The 14,387-nt window shown below is 48.3% G+C and overlaps 1 protein-coding gene across 1 annotated transcript in view; it reads left to right on the top strand.

Annotated features, from left to right (window-relative positions):
• Positions 1-263: 263 nt before the first annotated feature.
• PLCD1 (phospholipase C delta 1) overlaps positions 264-14,387 on the top strand; it is a 48,259-nt gene continuing 34,135 nt past the window's right edge. The window contains 3 exon segments of the mRNA XM_036378684.2: positions 264-552; positions 554-620; positions 4,755-4,919. Of these exon segments, the coding sequence (XP_036234577.1) occupies positions 520-552; positions 554-620; positions 4,755-4,919 (265 nt within the window). The 5' untranslated portion in view covers positions 264-519.

Here is a 14,387-nt window from a genome sequence, read left to right as displayed (position 1 = left end):
TAGTGGAAAAGGAAGAGGATTCAAACGCAGTTTCCGAGCATCGTTTGGGTCCCATCTGCCTTGGCTAGGAGGTGTTTTGGGCGCCGTGTTCAGTGCCGGTCAGCGGGAGCAGCTCTGCTCAGAAGAGAAAGGTGGAGCCAGGCTCGCTGCGGGCAGCACACGCTGACAAGCCCAAGGCACTGATTAGGAGCCACAGACAATATCCGCGACTCCTCCAGCCTCTGGAAAAGATGCGTAAAATCCCACTGGTGGAAAACTCGTTCCTTCTACCTGGGCAGCTGCCGGCAGGCTCCTCGGCTTGAGTTTGCATCCAGCGTGTGAAGCAGGAGGAGAGACTCAGCGCGGTCCCACCCCCAGCCGGACTCTGCCCTCCCCTGCCCGCCTGCGCTGCCGCTGTCCCGCTGGCCGCTCCTTGGAGCCCCGTGTGACACCGCCGGAGCTCCTGGATGAGCAGGGACCCCCGCAGGGGTGGCACGGCCCCCCAGCCCTCCCGACGGCCGCCGAGCCCCAGGCTGGATCATGCAGTGCATCCGGAGGCAGCCCAAGCGCACCGGCGTCCCAGGAGAACATCCTGCTGGAGCAGAGCCGCAGAGTGGCCGCGCTGAACGGCATCAGGCTGGGTAAGGGACAGGGACAGGGACAGCGTGGGCACACCCGGCAGCCGCTTCCCTTCTCTTTTCCCTGCGCACTTTAGTGCTCCGCCCTAAACTCCAGCGTTCTTTTTCAATTCCCAAGGTTTCCTTTCGTTCGCTTGTAATCACACGCCAGATGTGCGAACAGCTTCGTTGGACGCATCAAAGAACGCGGGCAGAGGCTCCGTTCCCAAATCTCTTGCCGGGTTTCTGCACTGCCTCTGGTTGAGGGTGTTTGGGGAGGGCAGTGCCATTCTCCTGCCTGGCTTTAGCCCTGCCCGGTGGTGCTGCCTGTTGCTGTAAGAGCCCAGGGAAGCACGCAGAGGCTGCCGATGAAAGAGGAAACCCGGGGAGTTTCATAACTTGTGTGCCTGGCTGTGAACTCAGTGCTGGTTCCTGCTCTCTGGAGGCACAGCCCGGGTGGATGCAAGTGGGATACACAGGGTGGTTGGAAGTGGGAAATAGCCATTTACTCACCCGAGTTCCTTAGACTTTACAAGAAGGGCTTTCTGGCCTTTTAAACCAGCAAACCTGAGTTAAACCTGGTCTGTAAGCAGGTGGCAGGGGGAGAGCAGGCAGGAGGAGACTTGTTTTATAGCGACTGTAATTAATTTCTATCAGATCAGCAGATTTGTGAGAACAGTGCAACAATACAGATTGTCACTGCCATCCTAAGGAGCTCCTCAGTGAGCTCAAAGCCTGGCTCCTACCATGACAGCTATTGTTTTATTGGGCTTTCTGCTTGCTGTAAACCTGAGCTAGATAAGCCAAAGGTTAACATTTCTGATATCTCAGTGGCTGGAGCTTCCTAGTGCAGTGTATCAACACGATGGTTATTGTGGTGCTGTGTGTGCTCAAGGCACTCCTACCTTGGCCAAACATGATTTTCGCTCTGAACATCACTGTGTGCTGAAAATATTCTGTTCAGAAAGTGTGTGACTGATGTTTTGCAAGTAGGGGGGTCCTGACCCTTGAAAGGCACTCTGTAATTTTGCATGCTAAGTGTGTATTTGGTATTTTACAGAGGATGCTAAGCAAGACACAGTCTTGCCACATGCTTCAGGCAGGATTTGCATGTCTATTTCAGTACAGTGATTGTGCTTCTCATGCTAATTAGTGTTGTTATATAGTTGGGAGTCAATATCCTTGTCCTGCTGCACAGTGGTTTGTAACTTTTACATGATGTATGTGTACAATGTGTATGAGTCTGATTTTCATTGCTGTGAGATGGAGCTTTGGACCACAAACCTCCTCAGCTTCAGGCTTTGAGCAGTCTGGTCTAAGGGAAGTGTCCCTGCCCATGGCAGGGGGGTGGAATGGGATGACCTGTAAGCTTCATTCCAACCAAACCATTCCACGATTCCCCATGGGGTTGCTAGGAAGAAATCTTCAGGTTTCTGGTGGGAAAAGGTGGGGTTTGTTGTTTTTTTTTTTTTTTGCTGGAAAGCAGTTCAAATAACCAGCTGAGAGTAATGACCCACTGACACATCAGGGTGTGTTTGTGGTATCAGCAGATCAGAGTGTCTTATGCTGCACTATGGACTAACAAAAAGCAGGTAGGAACACAGAAGTTAAGTGACTCACCCAAGGAAAGAGTCAGTGCCAGTGCTTGCTTGGGCATAGGAGGCAGAGCCTGAAGCACTGGGGAAGAAGAAGAAGGGGAGTTTTGACACTGTTACACTGCCTGGGCTGTTCTGCTGAACAGGATGAAGGGCTCTGAGCTCCAGCTTGTGTCTGAACTCTGTGGTTCAAGCCTGGAGGAGAGGAATCTGCCCTTGGCCACCACCTGTGCCCATCCAGATTTGTCTTTATTACATTGGTGCGGCTGTTTGGGATGTCCTGGTAGCAGGACATGTTACCGATGCTGCACACAGGGCCTGTGGAACAAAACATGCCCTGGTTAAATGGATTCCTCATTCCACACTTACAAACATCAGCATCCAAAGGATTTGATGGGTTTCCTGCCCTCCTTGTCATGCCACCCCAGGATGACTTGTCCTCCTCCTTGTCCTGTAAATGACTGAGAGTGGTTGGGATCTGAAGAAAAAGAAAAAAAATTGAGCTGGGAGCCAGAATAGAAAGGTGGGTGAATAGGGAGAAGGGAGAAGTTGGTTTCCTCTCCAGGAACCTTGAGGGGAGCCCCAGGGATGTAAGTGAGGCTGCAGTCTGTGCACCTTTGCCTTAGAGCAGAAGCCAGCTCTGGAGACCAAGAACCTGTGAAGCTGTTGTGTGTGTGTCCTTCCTCCAGATGATCTGGCCTCTCATCAACCCCTGGGAATGCTGTCCCAGGTCCCATAGCTGGCCTCACCTTGTCACCCTTCTGTGCTTTGCAGGAGACATTACTTTTTTTCCATTAATTTTTTTCTGAGGTTTTTGGAGGGGGAAGCATTCAAGTTCCCCTCTTAGGAACCTCCAGACCACTCATGAGCTGGGGAGCCAAGCAATGCTGTAGCAGGAAAGACAATTAATGAGATGTCTGTTTTAACTTTGAGGAAAGAGAGAGGCCAAAGCCACCTTTGCAGGTTCTCAAGCTTCTACTCTGATGCTTTCAAGTCTGGATGTTTCAGCCTGGCTTAGCTCTGGGCATATTCCTTGAGCTCTGCAAAACCAATAAATGCTGTGAGCTGCTCAAACAGTGGACACTGGATACCCCATGTATTTATCTCTGATGTAAATCTCAGGCTTTGGCAGCCTAAAATGCTCTCTTTAGGCCAGTGTATCCCAGTTACAAACTCACAGTGCTGTGTTTTGCTGCTGCCACCATGACCCACACTGGTGCTTTGCAGCACCTGGCACTTCAGTTTCCTGTATGGAATGTCAAGAGACTGGGAATTTGGCCACTTGGATCTCAGGGTTTTGTTTTCCAAGCAGGCCTGAAGTGATGCCTGGTAGTTCCTTGTCTTGCCTTGTTTAAAAGCCAGTGATCAAAGCAGCTGTGTCTCCCAAAGAACCAGCCCAATGTCACAGGGAACTCTGCACTGAAAAAAATGTTATTTGTGAGACTCCACATTATGTTTGTGTAGCACTGAGGAATGTCCCTGGAATTGAGTGGTAGGTGGCTGCAGGTGGCCAAGTGGCTCCCTGCACTGTCAGGGTAAGGTAAGAGAAGTTTCCTCGGAGTTGGGATGTGCATGGTCAGCTCTGCAGAGTGAAATGCTGCTTCACCAGCTCTGAGCCAGCCTTTCATGCAGTGCCACAGAGCTGCAAGGTGCCTATTACTGAAAGCCCAGGATGCGTTTCTTGTGTTTCATGCTCTCTCCCTTCTCAGTCTGCGTGCTTCAGATTTGTAATTAATGGTTGGTTTGAGGGACAGATTCTCCAAGGTATTTAGCTATGTGGAAGTCATGCACTGCTGGGACACTCAAAACCATGTAGAATGCCAAATCTGTTTTCAGAGGCTCAGTAGGTGCCTCTTTCCTCTCTAGATGTCTTAAGTGCCTTCCTAAATCTAGGCTAAGTTGTGAAATCTGAAGTTCCCACAACCAGAAGGTTTGGTTGTTATTACTTGACATTACATTGGCCTTGTAGTGTAAGAAAGACAAAGACCCTTTGGATGGTTGAGCAATGAGGAGATCCTGGCTGCTCCTTCCTGCTGTCTTAGTGATCTGTTGCTGCTTGTCACCAAACTTCCTTCTCCTAAGCTTCATCTGATCTGCAGAATTCCCACATGGCTAGGAAGGCACTGCTTGCCAGAGGAGGATGAGAGATATCTTTGTGTATTCCTGTTTCCGCAAAGGAAATTTTGTTGCAGAAGAGATTTGAAATCACTTGAAAGTTCCTGACAGCATTCCAGTTACAAGTTATGCAATTTTCCTTTTTCTGCTTTTACTTCTCTGTTGTTGGTTTTGTTGTAGTTTTTTGCATCCTAACAGTATTTGCTGGAAGTGTTTTACCTTTGTAAAACACCTGAGAATTACAAAGTATTCAGACTCAATCTGAGAAGCACACAAGGCTTCAGCCTCTTCTGTGATCATGAAGTGACCATGAACCCGTGGAGGATTTCTGAGTCTCTCTGCTCCGCTCTCCTCCCCAGACCTGGCTGCCCCTGTGGAAGGGAAAACTCTTTTGAGCATCATTTCTTGAGCTGTCTCTTAAAACATTCCCACTTCTGTTTCTCCACAGGCCTCAAAGATGACAAGGACCTGAAGTTCCTCCTGAAAGGCAGCCAGCTGCTAAAAGTGAAGTCAAGCTCCTGGAGAAAGGAGCGGTTCTATAAGCTCCAGGAGGACTGCAAAACCATATGGCAGGAGTCAAAGAAGATGCTGAGATCCCCAGAGTCACAGATCTGTGAGTAAAGTTTGCTTTCTCAGAGGTGCCTGGGGTGAACCCAGGACCATTATGTGGTGTGGAGGGAGGGTTTGGAGCATGTGGAAACCCAGGGCACTGGGAATGTTTCTCTGTCTGCTCTGGGCTGCCCTGACCCCCAGGGCAGCACTGACTTTGACCCTCATTCATGGAGAAAGTTCCCAAGACTTCGAGATAGACTGGAATCCACAAAAGTGGGAAATAGATTATAGAGAGCAGTGTGTGTCACTGGGTGAGAAATTGAGGTTTTGGGATTTTTAGTGTGTTGTGGATGGAAGCAGGATGGAGGGCACAGGGTGTCATCCTGGGTTTCTTCTTCTTCCTCTTCTCCATGGGTTTGGGTGGCATTTTGTAATTGGGCAGAAAAGTCCCCATTGCAGCTCTGTGGGATCAGTGATTGGGTTCAAAGGGAAAATAATCCAGGTGTCAGTTCTTAATTGGATAGTTTAGTCTGAAAAGACCTTGGAACAAGAGATTGTGGCCATTTTGTGCCTTCTAATGAAAAGCTGCGAAACTCATGGTTGTGAGACTGTTTCACTGATAAGAAATAATAAACATCTCCAAACATGAACTACTGTCTCAAGTGCCTTCAATCCAGACCCAGAGAACCCCACAACTGGAACTGCCACAGGAGCAATGAGAGCAGGTCCTTCATTCCTCCTGTGACACACACACTGAGTGATGCTGTCACCTCTGGGACAGCCAGGAGGAATCTGCCATGTCAGGAATGGTCACATTGCCCAAGCTCAGGAGCTGCTGCCTCAGATGGTTGTGGAGTGGGCTCTGCTGGCCTCAGCAGCCCTGCCTGCCTTGTTTCCTCCCCAAATTGTTCAGGTCACTCAGGTGTCTGAGCCCTGATGCTCAATGTGAGCACTTGTGGTGTGGTGTGTGGCTGCTGCTCCTTTCCTGCCTGCAGCCCCAGGGAAAAATTGCTATTTCAGCCTCACAAGGGAACTGCAGAGATGTGGAAATCCAAGGGCTGACAGGAGATGTCTCTGGGAAGGACAGCCTATTCTCATCCTTATCTTGGAAACCCAGGATCTGCCCTATTATAAAAAGTCCAGATACTACAATCACCATTATATGGCACAGGAAGAACCATTCTGTTCCAGCAGCACCCAGCTTGGCACCATAATTGGGACCCTAGTTGAACCCAATTGTGCAGTCAAAATGGAATCAGACAGGGTGTGTCTGTTTATATCTTTTTTTTTTCTTCTCGTTCCATATTTTTCTGACACATTTCTCCATATTTTCTGACTTTTTTTTTCTCTCTTATTTCACTAATCATTGTGGTGTTGTAAATCCAGGAGATAAATTATTAACATGGAAGATGTTTTATGGCATGTTGAAATGTGTTAATTACACAGTTTTTTTGGGTAATGATCACAATTAACTAAATGAAGGGTGGGTCTTTCAAAGTACCTCCCTTCCTCCCACAAGCAGTGATAAGATTTGCAGTAGGAGGAGTAAAGTAGCAGGGTAAAATATATTTGGTTTGTAACCAAAGTTTTCTCACATGACCTTGGGCACCTGGTTTAATCTCTTTGTCCATCCTTCTCCACACATTTTCTTTCTCTTCCCTCTTAACTGTAAAAGGCTTTGAATCATAGAATCATAAAGACACATTAAAGATTGTGGATCAGGGAGTTCCAACTCCCTGCCATGGGCAGGAAAACCTGGACCACGTTGCTCCAAGCCCCATCCAGCCTGGCCATGGACACTTCCAGGAATGGGGCATCCACAGCTTCCTTGAGCAACCTGTTCCAGTGTCTTGTCACACTCTGAGTAAAGCATTTCATTCTAACATCTCATCTAAATCTCTCCTTTTTAGTTTAAGACAGTTCCCCCTTGTCCATCGCTGTCTGCCCTTGTAGAAAGTCCCTGTGGCTCCTTTTTTATAAAAGGGGAAGGCTGCAGTGAGACCTCTCCTGAGGCTTTGGGCTGTCCCCTCCTGGGTGTTTGGGTCTCAGCCTGGTGGGGTCCTGAGCTCAGCTGGGCTCTTCAGGTCTGCCAGGGCAATCACCCATCATAACAACAACAAACACAAAGTCCTCAGTGAATGTTTGCTCCCTGCTCTGCTGAGCTCTGTCCTATATAGACCAAAGTCCTTTCCCACATAATATGTATATTTCTCTATATAATTTATCTTGCTAATATATCTCTCTCTAAATCAAATAAAGGTGTGAGTTGAGAAGAATGACTTTCAGAGCTCCCTTTCCTGTGCTCTGAGCCAGCAGTTTCCAAATTATGGGGTCTGAGAGCCCCTACAGCAACAGTCCTGACCCCACCCAGTCCTTGGAAGTGAATGGGAAGGATCCTTGGGCTGTGGCTCCAGGTACCCTGATGTTTGCCTGCAGGAGCCCTGGTGGATCCATGGCTGTGGAGCTGGCATGGAGAAGGGCTGCAGCTGGGACTGTTTTATAAAGAAGTGTGAGATAAATCCTTTGAGCTGGGCTCTTCTTGGGATCTCTTGCTGGTCCCAGTGACTTTGAGATGTGTTTGAAAGTCTCTTTTTCCAGCCCAGCGCTCGAAGAAGGAGTCAGAGCTCTTCATTTCTCGGTCTCAAGGTTGTTTATTGTATCTTATCTATAAAATTCTTTCTCCTGACCTGCTGAGGTCTGCTCAGCAGGACAGACAGAGCCACTCTGCCTGCCCCAGGCAGTGTTATCTTTTTATACTAAAAACTACCTGTACAATATTTACAATCATTTCCCAATACCTATCACCTGTGTTAGACAGTGAGCTTCTACTCTAAACCAATCTAAAAGTGCCAACATCACCCAGAAGATGGAGCCCAAGAAGAAGAAGGAGAAAGGCTGGACATGCCCAGATTCCTCCATCTTGCTCCCCGAACCCCCATTCTAAAACCCCAAAAATCTATTTTTTCACCCCATGATAAATTCACTGTCATTCTACTTAAACTGTCATGGCTTGTAATCCTTCATACAAGGTTGGGAATTGTTTTTTCCAAGGGCTAAATCAATGGCACAGGGGTCTTGGGCTCTGTGCCAAGGTCCCTGAGCCCCCTGCCAGGGTCCCTGAGCCCCCTGCCAGGAATTTCCTGGGTTCCCACAGGCTCTGGGCACAGGCTGGGGCTGTGTCTATGTGGGTGTGGATTTACAGCATTCCTGGTACACTTTGGTAGCTGGGCACAGCCAGCACTGCCACACTGCTGGAGACAGGCAGTGCCACAGTGGGCAGGAGAACCTGCTGTGCCCTGGGGGTGTCCTCAGTGACACCTGGAGATGTAGTAATGTCACCTGATGGCTCACAGCACGTGCCTGCTCCTTGACACCCTGTGCAGCAGGCACACCTTTCCCAGGGAAAGGTTTCTTCTTTTTTTTTTTTTTTTTTTTTTTTTGTCATGAGGATAACAGCAATGGAGACAAGTCAGTAGAGGCAGAGCTTGTCCTTGCAGCTCTGGGAAGGCAAGCTAGGCCAGGCTCTGGCCAGACTGGCTTTGGGTTTGCACCCATGTGGCTGTGGGAGCTGGCCAGGCAGTGTCCCACGTGCTCCTGGGAGGGTGTGAGCCCCTGCACACTGCTGGGAGGATGTGAGCCTGTGCCTGCACTTGTGGTGCCAGGCTCTTGGCAGGGCTGGAGGGACACCTGCAAGTGCTCTGCACACACCTGAGCCTGGAAGTGAATGAGAGAGATGAGTGCTGACTCCTGCCAAGTCCTAACCCATAACATCAGAGGTTCATTTCCATAAAATCATGGAATGGTTTGGGTTGGAAGGGACCTGACCATTTCCAGGGATGGGGCAGCCATGGTTTCTGTGGGCAGCCTGTGCCAGGGCCTCAGCACCCTGACTGTGAGGAATCACTGCTTTGTAGCTAATCCAAACCTGCCTTCTGGCAGTGTGGAGCCATTCCCCTGTGTCCCATCACTCCAGGCCCTTTGACAGAAGTCCTTCCCCAGATCTCTTGAAGCCCCCGTAGGTACTGGGAGGAGCTCTGATGTCTCCCTGGAGCTTCTCTTCAGGTTGAGCACCCCCAGCTCTCCCAGCCTGTCCCCAGAGCAGAGGGCTCCAGCCCTTGGAGCAGCTTGGTGGCTTCCTCTGGGCTTGCTCCAGCAGATTCACATCCTTGGAGGCCCTGGAGCTGCAGTACTGCAGGTGGTGTATCATGAGAGCAGAGGAGAGGGACAGAATAACTTCCCTCAAACTTCTGCTCATGTTTCTCCTTGCCTTTCTCTTTTATTGATCCTCTGAGACCTTCCATTCATGAGTTTTCAGAGTGATTGCTGTGTTTGAGTTTGATTCTAGAGCTTTTAACTTCAGCAGGCTGCTCTGGGTCCAGGTGCAGAGTGGCTTACCCCTGGCTCGTGTTGTGGCCTCTGACAGGCTCTGTCACCCCCTCTGCCTTCTCCCTTGGTCCAGTGAAGGCTGTCACAGCAGAGGAGGAGTGCAGGGTCATGATTTGAGACCCAAAATCAGGGTGAGTCTCTGCAGAGGGTCACACGTCCTTGCTCACAAACACTGACTTTGCTCTCCAGGACAAAGCCTTTCCAAAGCTGCAGATAAATTCCCTTTTCAGGATGGAAAAAAAGGATGAGCAGAGTGGAAACTGGGAGGTTTAGCAGCAGATTTAATCTTATCTGCAGCATTGCTGACAGCAACAGATGCTCCTCAGAGAAGGGAAGTCTGGGTAATCTAAGGGTTATGGGTTTTTTTGTTTGGATAATTTCTTGTTGTTCCTGTTGTTATTCTTATGACCATGTGGAAAAGCTGTTTGTAAACCATTGTGTGATGGAGTCCAGTAGATAAAACTGGGGACTGCCAGGGTTAGACAGGAGAATCTCAGATGTTTGAAGTTCAAAAAACCCCACTTATCAGGGTTGTGACAGGAACAGATGTTGCCTGGATCAGATACATGGGGTATAAGCAGTACCTTCCTCTGTTGTCCTTGTTTTAAACCACTGGGAATTTAAATTAGATGCTGTCTTCATAGCTGCATCTCCCAAACAGGGCTTTGGGGATAAGCTGTCCTTCCAAAATGGTTTCTGATCTGGTAGAATAATCAATTTTTTCCTTATTGTCAATAATTCCTTATTTTTCAGTATGTTCCATTTAGGCCCCAGGGCAATTATTTTTCCCCCCTGAAAGCCCTTGAAGAATCTTAAGCCAGTTTTCCAGCAAGCATGTCTGCCCTGTGTGTACTCTCTGGTTGCCTCCAGCAGAAACACAGGAGTGCTGGGCACCAAGGGCTGCTCAAAAGCACCTTTAAAAATCCATTTTTCACCAGGAAGGTTGCTCCTTCCTGTGGCTGAGCTACAACCAGACCCACAAACACCCTGCTGCTCTCCTTATCCCAGCTGATGTGTAGGGCCATGGGAGGGTGGATGCTTCTTTGGCCCATGAGGCTTTCACAGGGCTTTCTCCCTGGCCTCCAGAAACAGAGTTAAAGTGGCTGGATTAACAGTTTGGGGGCAAAGAAAAGATTTATGTGAGGGAGCTGGAAAACAGTTCATTCTGAGCAGTTCAGTGCTGAGTACCACTGTGGTGTGAGGGAGGAGAGCCAAAGGAGGCAGAGCAGCAACCTGTCACTAGCACTGCCTAATTTAGCTGTGGTCAAATACCAGATCTCATGTAGGTGAAAAAAAAAAAGGAGCAAAAAGGCATTTGCTGCTTTCAGTGAAATTGATTTTTGAAAGTATTTTCTTAAACCAGCTGTAATCCCTAGTGTGAGCTCACTTAAGCCAGACTCAATCCCTTTAAAAACTCTCTCAACTTGGGGATTTGTGGGAATGGTTGAAAACTTTCCAGTGAATCATCCTTTTGAGCAGCTGGTGGAGAAACAGAGTGTTCAAAGGCAGAAGGAAAAGGCTGAATGAGTCTGTTGAGTTTGGGGGTGCTGCAGTGGGGCCCCAGAGGTGGTGCTTTGGTACCTCCTGCACTGTGTCTCTCCTGGAGGCTCAGGGAGGTGATGTTTTCCATGACAGCCCTGAAAAGCTTCACACACTGGAGCAGGGATGATTCACTGGGGCTGTGTTGTTGAGTCACGAGCAGTGAAGTCAGGAGAGAACGTCAGGAGTCGGAGATGAAATGTTTCCCTTTCTGGCCAAAAGCTTTACGTAAGAACTTCTATTGTTGGATTATTTCTTCTTCTGTTTTTTTGATTAAAATAATCGGTTTTGGGAGGTGAGCTAAACTCGATTGGACTGCTGAGTGTTGCAAGTGATGACTGTATTATTACTTAAACTCATTAAATAGATCTTTTGGTCTGATGATTAGTTAGTCTCCCTATTAAAAATGCACAGCATTTGCTTCTGTTCCTCTGGTTTCTGGCACAGTTATAGGATATTTTTTGCTTGGTTTAAACATAGTACAAAAGTTTTATGTTTATAGCCTAGTACCAGTGTTCAGCAGAAAACTTCTTCCTTTGCTTTTGGCTTGCTGGGAAATTTATGAATATCCTTAAAATACCATGCAGTGAACATATCATACCACTTTTGTAGAAGAATAAATGATTGTCTCCATTGAATTAATGTCCTGAACTCGCTTGCAGAAGAGCAGGAAGGATGTAATATTGCTTTGTGTTTGCTGGAGTCACGAAGCAAAAGCTTGAAATTGTTCCTGATAAGTGTCTAAAGTCAACAGAAACTCTCAGCAACCTGTGTGCACACAGCAGGTAGCTGGCTGCACCAGCAGCTTCCTTCTGCAGTATCTTGAGGAATCATTGCTTTCGTGGTCAGACAGGTATTTATCCCTGGAAAAATATTTGCTGATGCCAATGAGTTATGCAAGGCGGCTGTCAGCTGTGAAAACAAAACTGTCTGTGGGTCTCATCAGTTTTTATCAGAATCACTCAAGCCAGATGCTGAGCTGCTGTTTCTTCGATTGAGTTTTCAATCAGGCCACCGCGGGCATCGCTGGGACAGTTTTCATCACAGGCTGGCAAATATTGACCTAATTCTCCCTAGCATATGTTAAATGCAAAGGCAGAAGTGTTGAGAGCCTCAGATCCAAATTTAGCGGTGCTGTGATGGCAGGGCAGGTAGGAACCAGTCACCAAAACAGTTTGCAGGGCCCTGGTTGTGTGGAAGGAATGTAAATAGAGATCACTCTCTTTGCTCCAGTGCTCCAAGTCATGATGGGCAGACTGAAAGGCTGGGTGAAGGCCTTATATGAAAGAGTACTTCCAAACGACCTGTAAAATTGCATGTGCATTGCATCACTGGTTGCCAGCTGGTAAACACACACCAGCAGTGAGGGCAGACTGCTGTGCAGCAGATCTCGAGTCAGAGCAACCTGCTGAGCATGCCTGTGGAGGGGAGAAGGGAATGGATGAGGAATCAGCAGCTGGGACCTGCCATAATTCACACACAGGGAGATGAAAGAGCAATGCAGGCATGGCTGGGAGGGCACTGTCACAGACATATTTTATGAAAAATCCTTTCATTAGGATCTTTTCTTCTGAGAAGCTGAGAAGCTTCAGCTTCTCCATGTTTTGCTGCTTTGGAATGTGATCTGGAGAATTGTTTACCCAGCATGTGAAATTGTTTTTACTTGATGACCAATGACAGCCACCTGTGTCGAGGCTGTGAGCAGTCACAGGATTTTATCATTCCATTCTTTCTATTCCTTACTAGCCTTCTGATGAATTCCTTTCTTCTATTCTTTCAGTATAATTTTAATATATCATTTTATTTTAATATAACATATATCATAAAATAATAAATCAGCCTTCTGAAACATGGAGTCAGGATTCTCATCTCTTCCCTCATCCTGGGACCCCTGTGAACACCCCCACGTTTGGTGAGCCCTGAGTGAGGAACATTGCCACAGGGCATGGCACAGCAGGTCTCACGCTGAACCCACCCCTAGCCATGGAGTTAAAGTGTCCCTCAGGGATGGAGGTGATGGGTGGCCTTTGGTATTCCCAGCCCAGGGGGCTGACAGTGCTCCAGCTCCTGCTGGTTGCAAAGGTCCTGATCCCAGCTGCAGGTCCTGATCCCAGCTGTGTGTGGCCATTAGCATCAGCCACCTCTGGTGACAGCAAAATCAGCTGAACAGCTCTTGTCAGAACCCAGGAAATCCCTCTGGCTGCCCTGGATGGCTCCAGCCCCTGCCCAGGGGGCTCAGGGACCTTGACACAGAGCCCAAGACCCCTGTGCCTTTGATTTAGCCCTTGGAAAAAACAATTCCCAACCTTTATATGAAGAATTACAAGTCAAGAAAGTTTAAGTAGAATGATAGTGAATTTATCACGGGGTGAAAAAATAGATTTTTGGGGTTTTTAGAATGGGGGCTCGGGGTCCCAAGATGGAGGAATTTGGGCGTGTCCAGTCCTTCTCCTTCTTCCTAGCCTCCATCTTCTGGGTGATGTTGGCACTTTTAGATTGGTTTAGAGACAGACTGTCTAACATAGGTGATAGGTATTGGGAAGTTATGGTAAATAATGTACAGGTAGTTTTTAGAATAAAAGATAACACCACCCCAAGGACGGGCAGTGTGCCTCAACCCAACCTGCTGGACAGACCTGTGGTGGGTTGGAGAAAGAATGTTATAGATAACAGCAAATAAACAACCTTGAGAACGAGAACAGAAAAGTCCTGACTCCTTCTTCGACTGGCTGGCGGGGAAAAAGAAGCTTGTACGTGTCTCAGAGTCACTCTGAGCAGCAGAGATTCTGAGAGGCTCCTCCTGGGGTGAAGCCAGAGCAAGGAGCAGCACATGGGACACACTCAGGTGGTGTGAAATCCAAGGGGTGTCTCTGCAGGATGGTCCTGGGGTCAGCTTTCATCTGCTCCTCACAAGATGCTGAGCTGAGGTGCAGCTGGTGAGGGTCTGGCCTCTCTGCAGACGGTGCAGGATGGTGTGCAGGCTCTGTAGGGCTGAGCACGTTTCTCATCTGCATTTCTTGACAGTAAACAGAAGTGACTTACTGAGCCAGTTAGAGTGGGATGGAGTAATTCAGTGTGACAGAGTGCCACATGGCACAAATAGCCTGCTACTGACAGGGGTGGGGTAAGGAAGGGATCTGAGGAGCTCTTCTTGGACTAACTCAAGGGAGGCTGTTTTGGCAGTGCCCATACAGTGACCCTCCTCTCCCACTTCATCAGCAAAGGCACAAGAAAGGAGAAGCACCTGCCAGTCCTTGTCCCTCACATGCTCAGTAGTTTGCAGGAGGTGCAGGTTCAGTTTCTTACTTTCTCTCTTGACAAATACTGTTGACAAAATGTCTCATCTCAAAGGCCTATCAAGCAGGAGGAAAACAAAGGGATTGTTGTCTGCCTTTGTACCTCCTTTCCCTCTATTCCTCAGGATTAGCAAAGAGTTTACTGTTCATGCTCCCAGCACGGTCTGGACATTTCAGTTGTGGAGCAGTGATGAGAGAAGAGATGGAGAGGCCAGGGCTCCTCTCTGACAAGTGCTTTCATCATTAGGAATGTTGTCAGGCTCATCCTTCTGGCTCTTCTACACCAGAATCACAGAGTTTCTTGGGTT

The sequence above is a fragment of the Molothrus ater genome, chromosome 1 (genome assembly GCF_012460135.2).
Source record: "Molothrus ater isolate BHLD 08-10-18 breed brown headed cowbird chromosome 1, BPBGC_Mater_1.1, whole genome shotgun sequence".
NCBI lineage: Eukaryota > Metazoa > Chordata > Aves > Passeriformes > Icteridae > Molothrus > Molothrus ater.
This window is presented reverse-complemented; position numbering and strand designations above follow the sequence as displayed.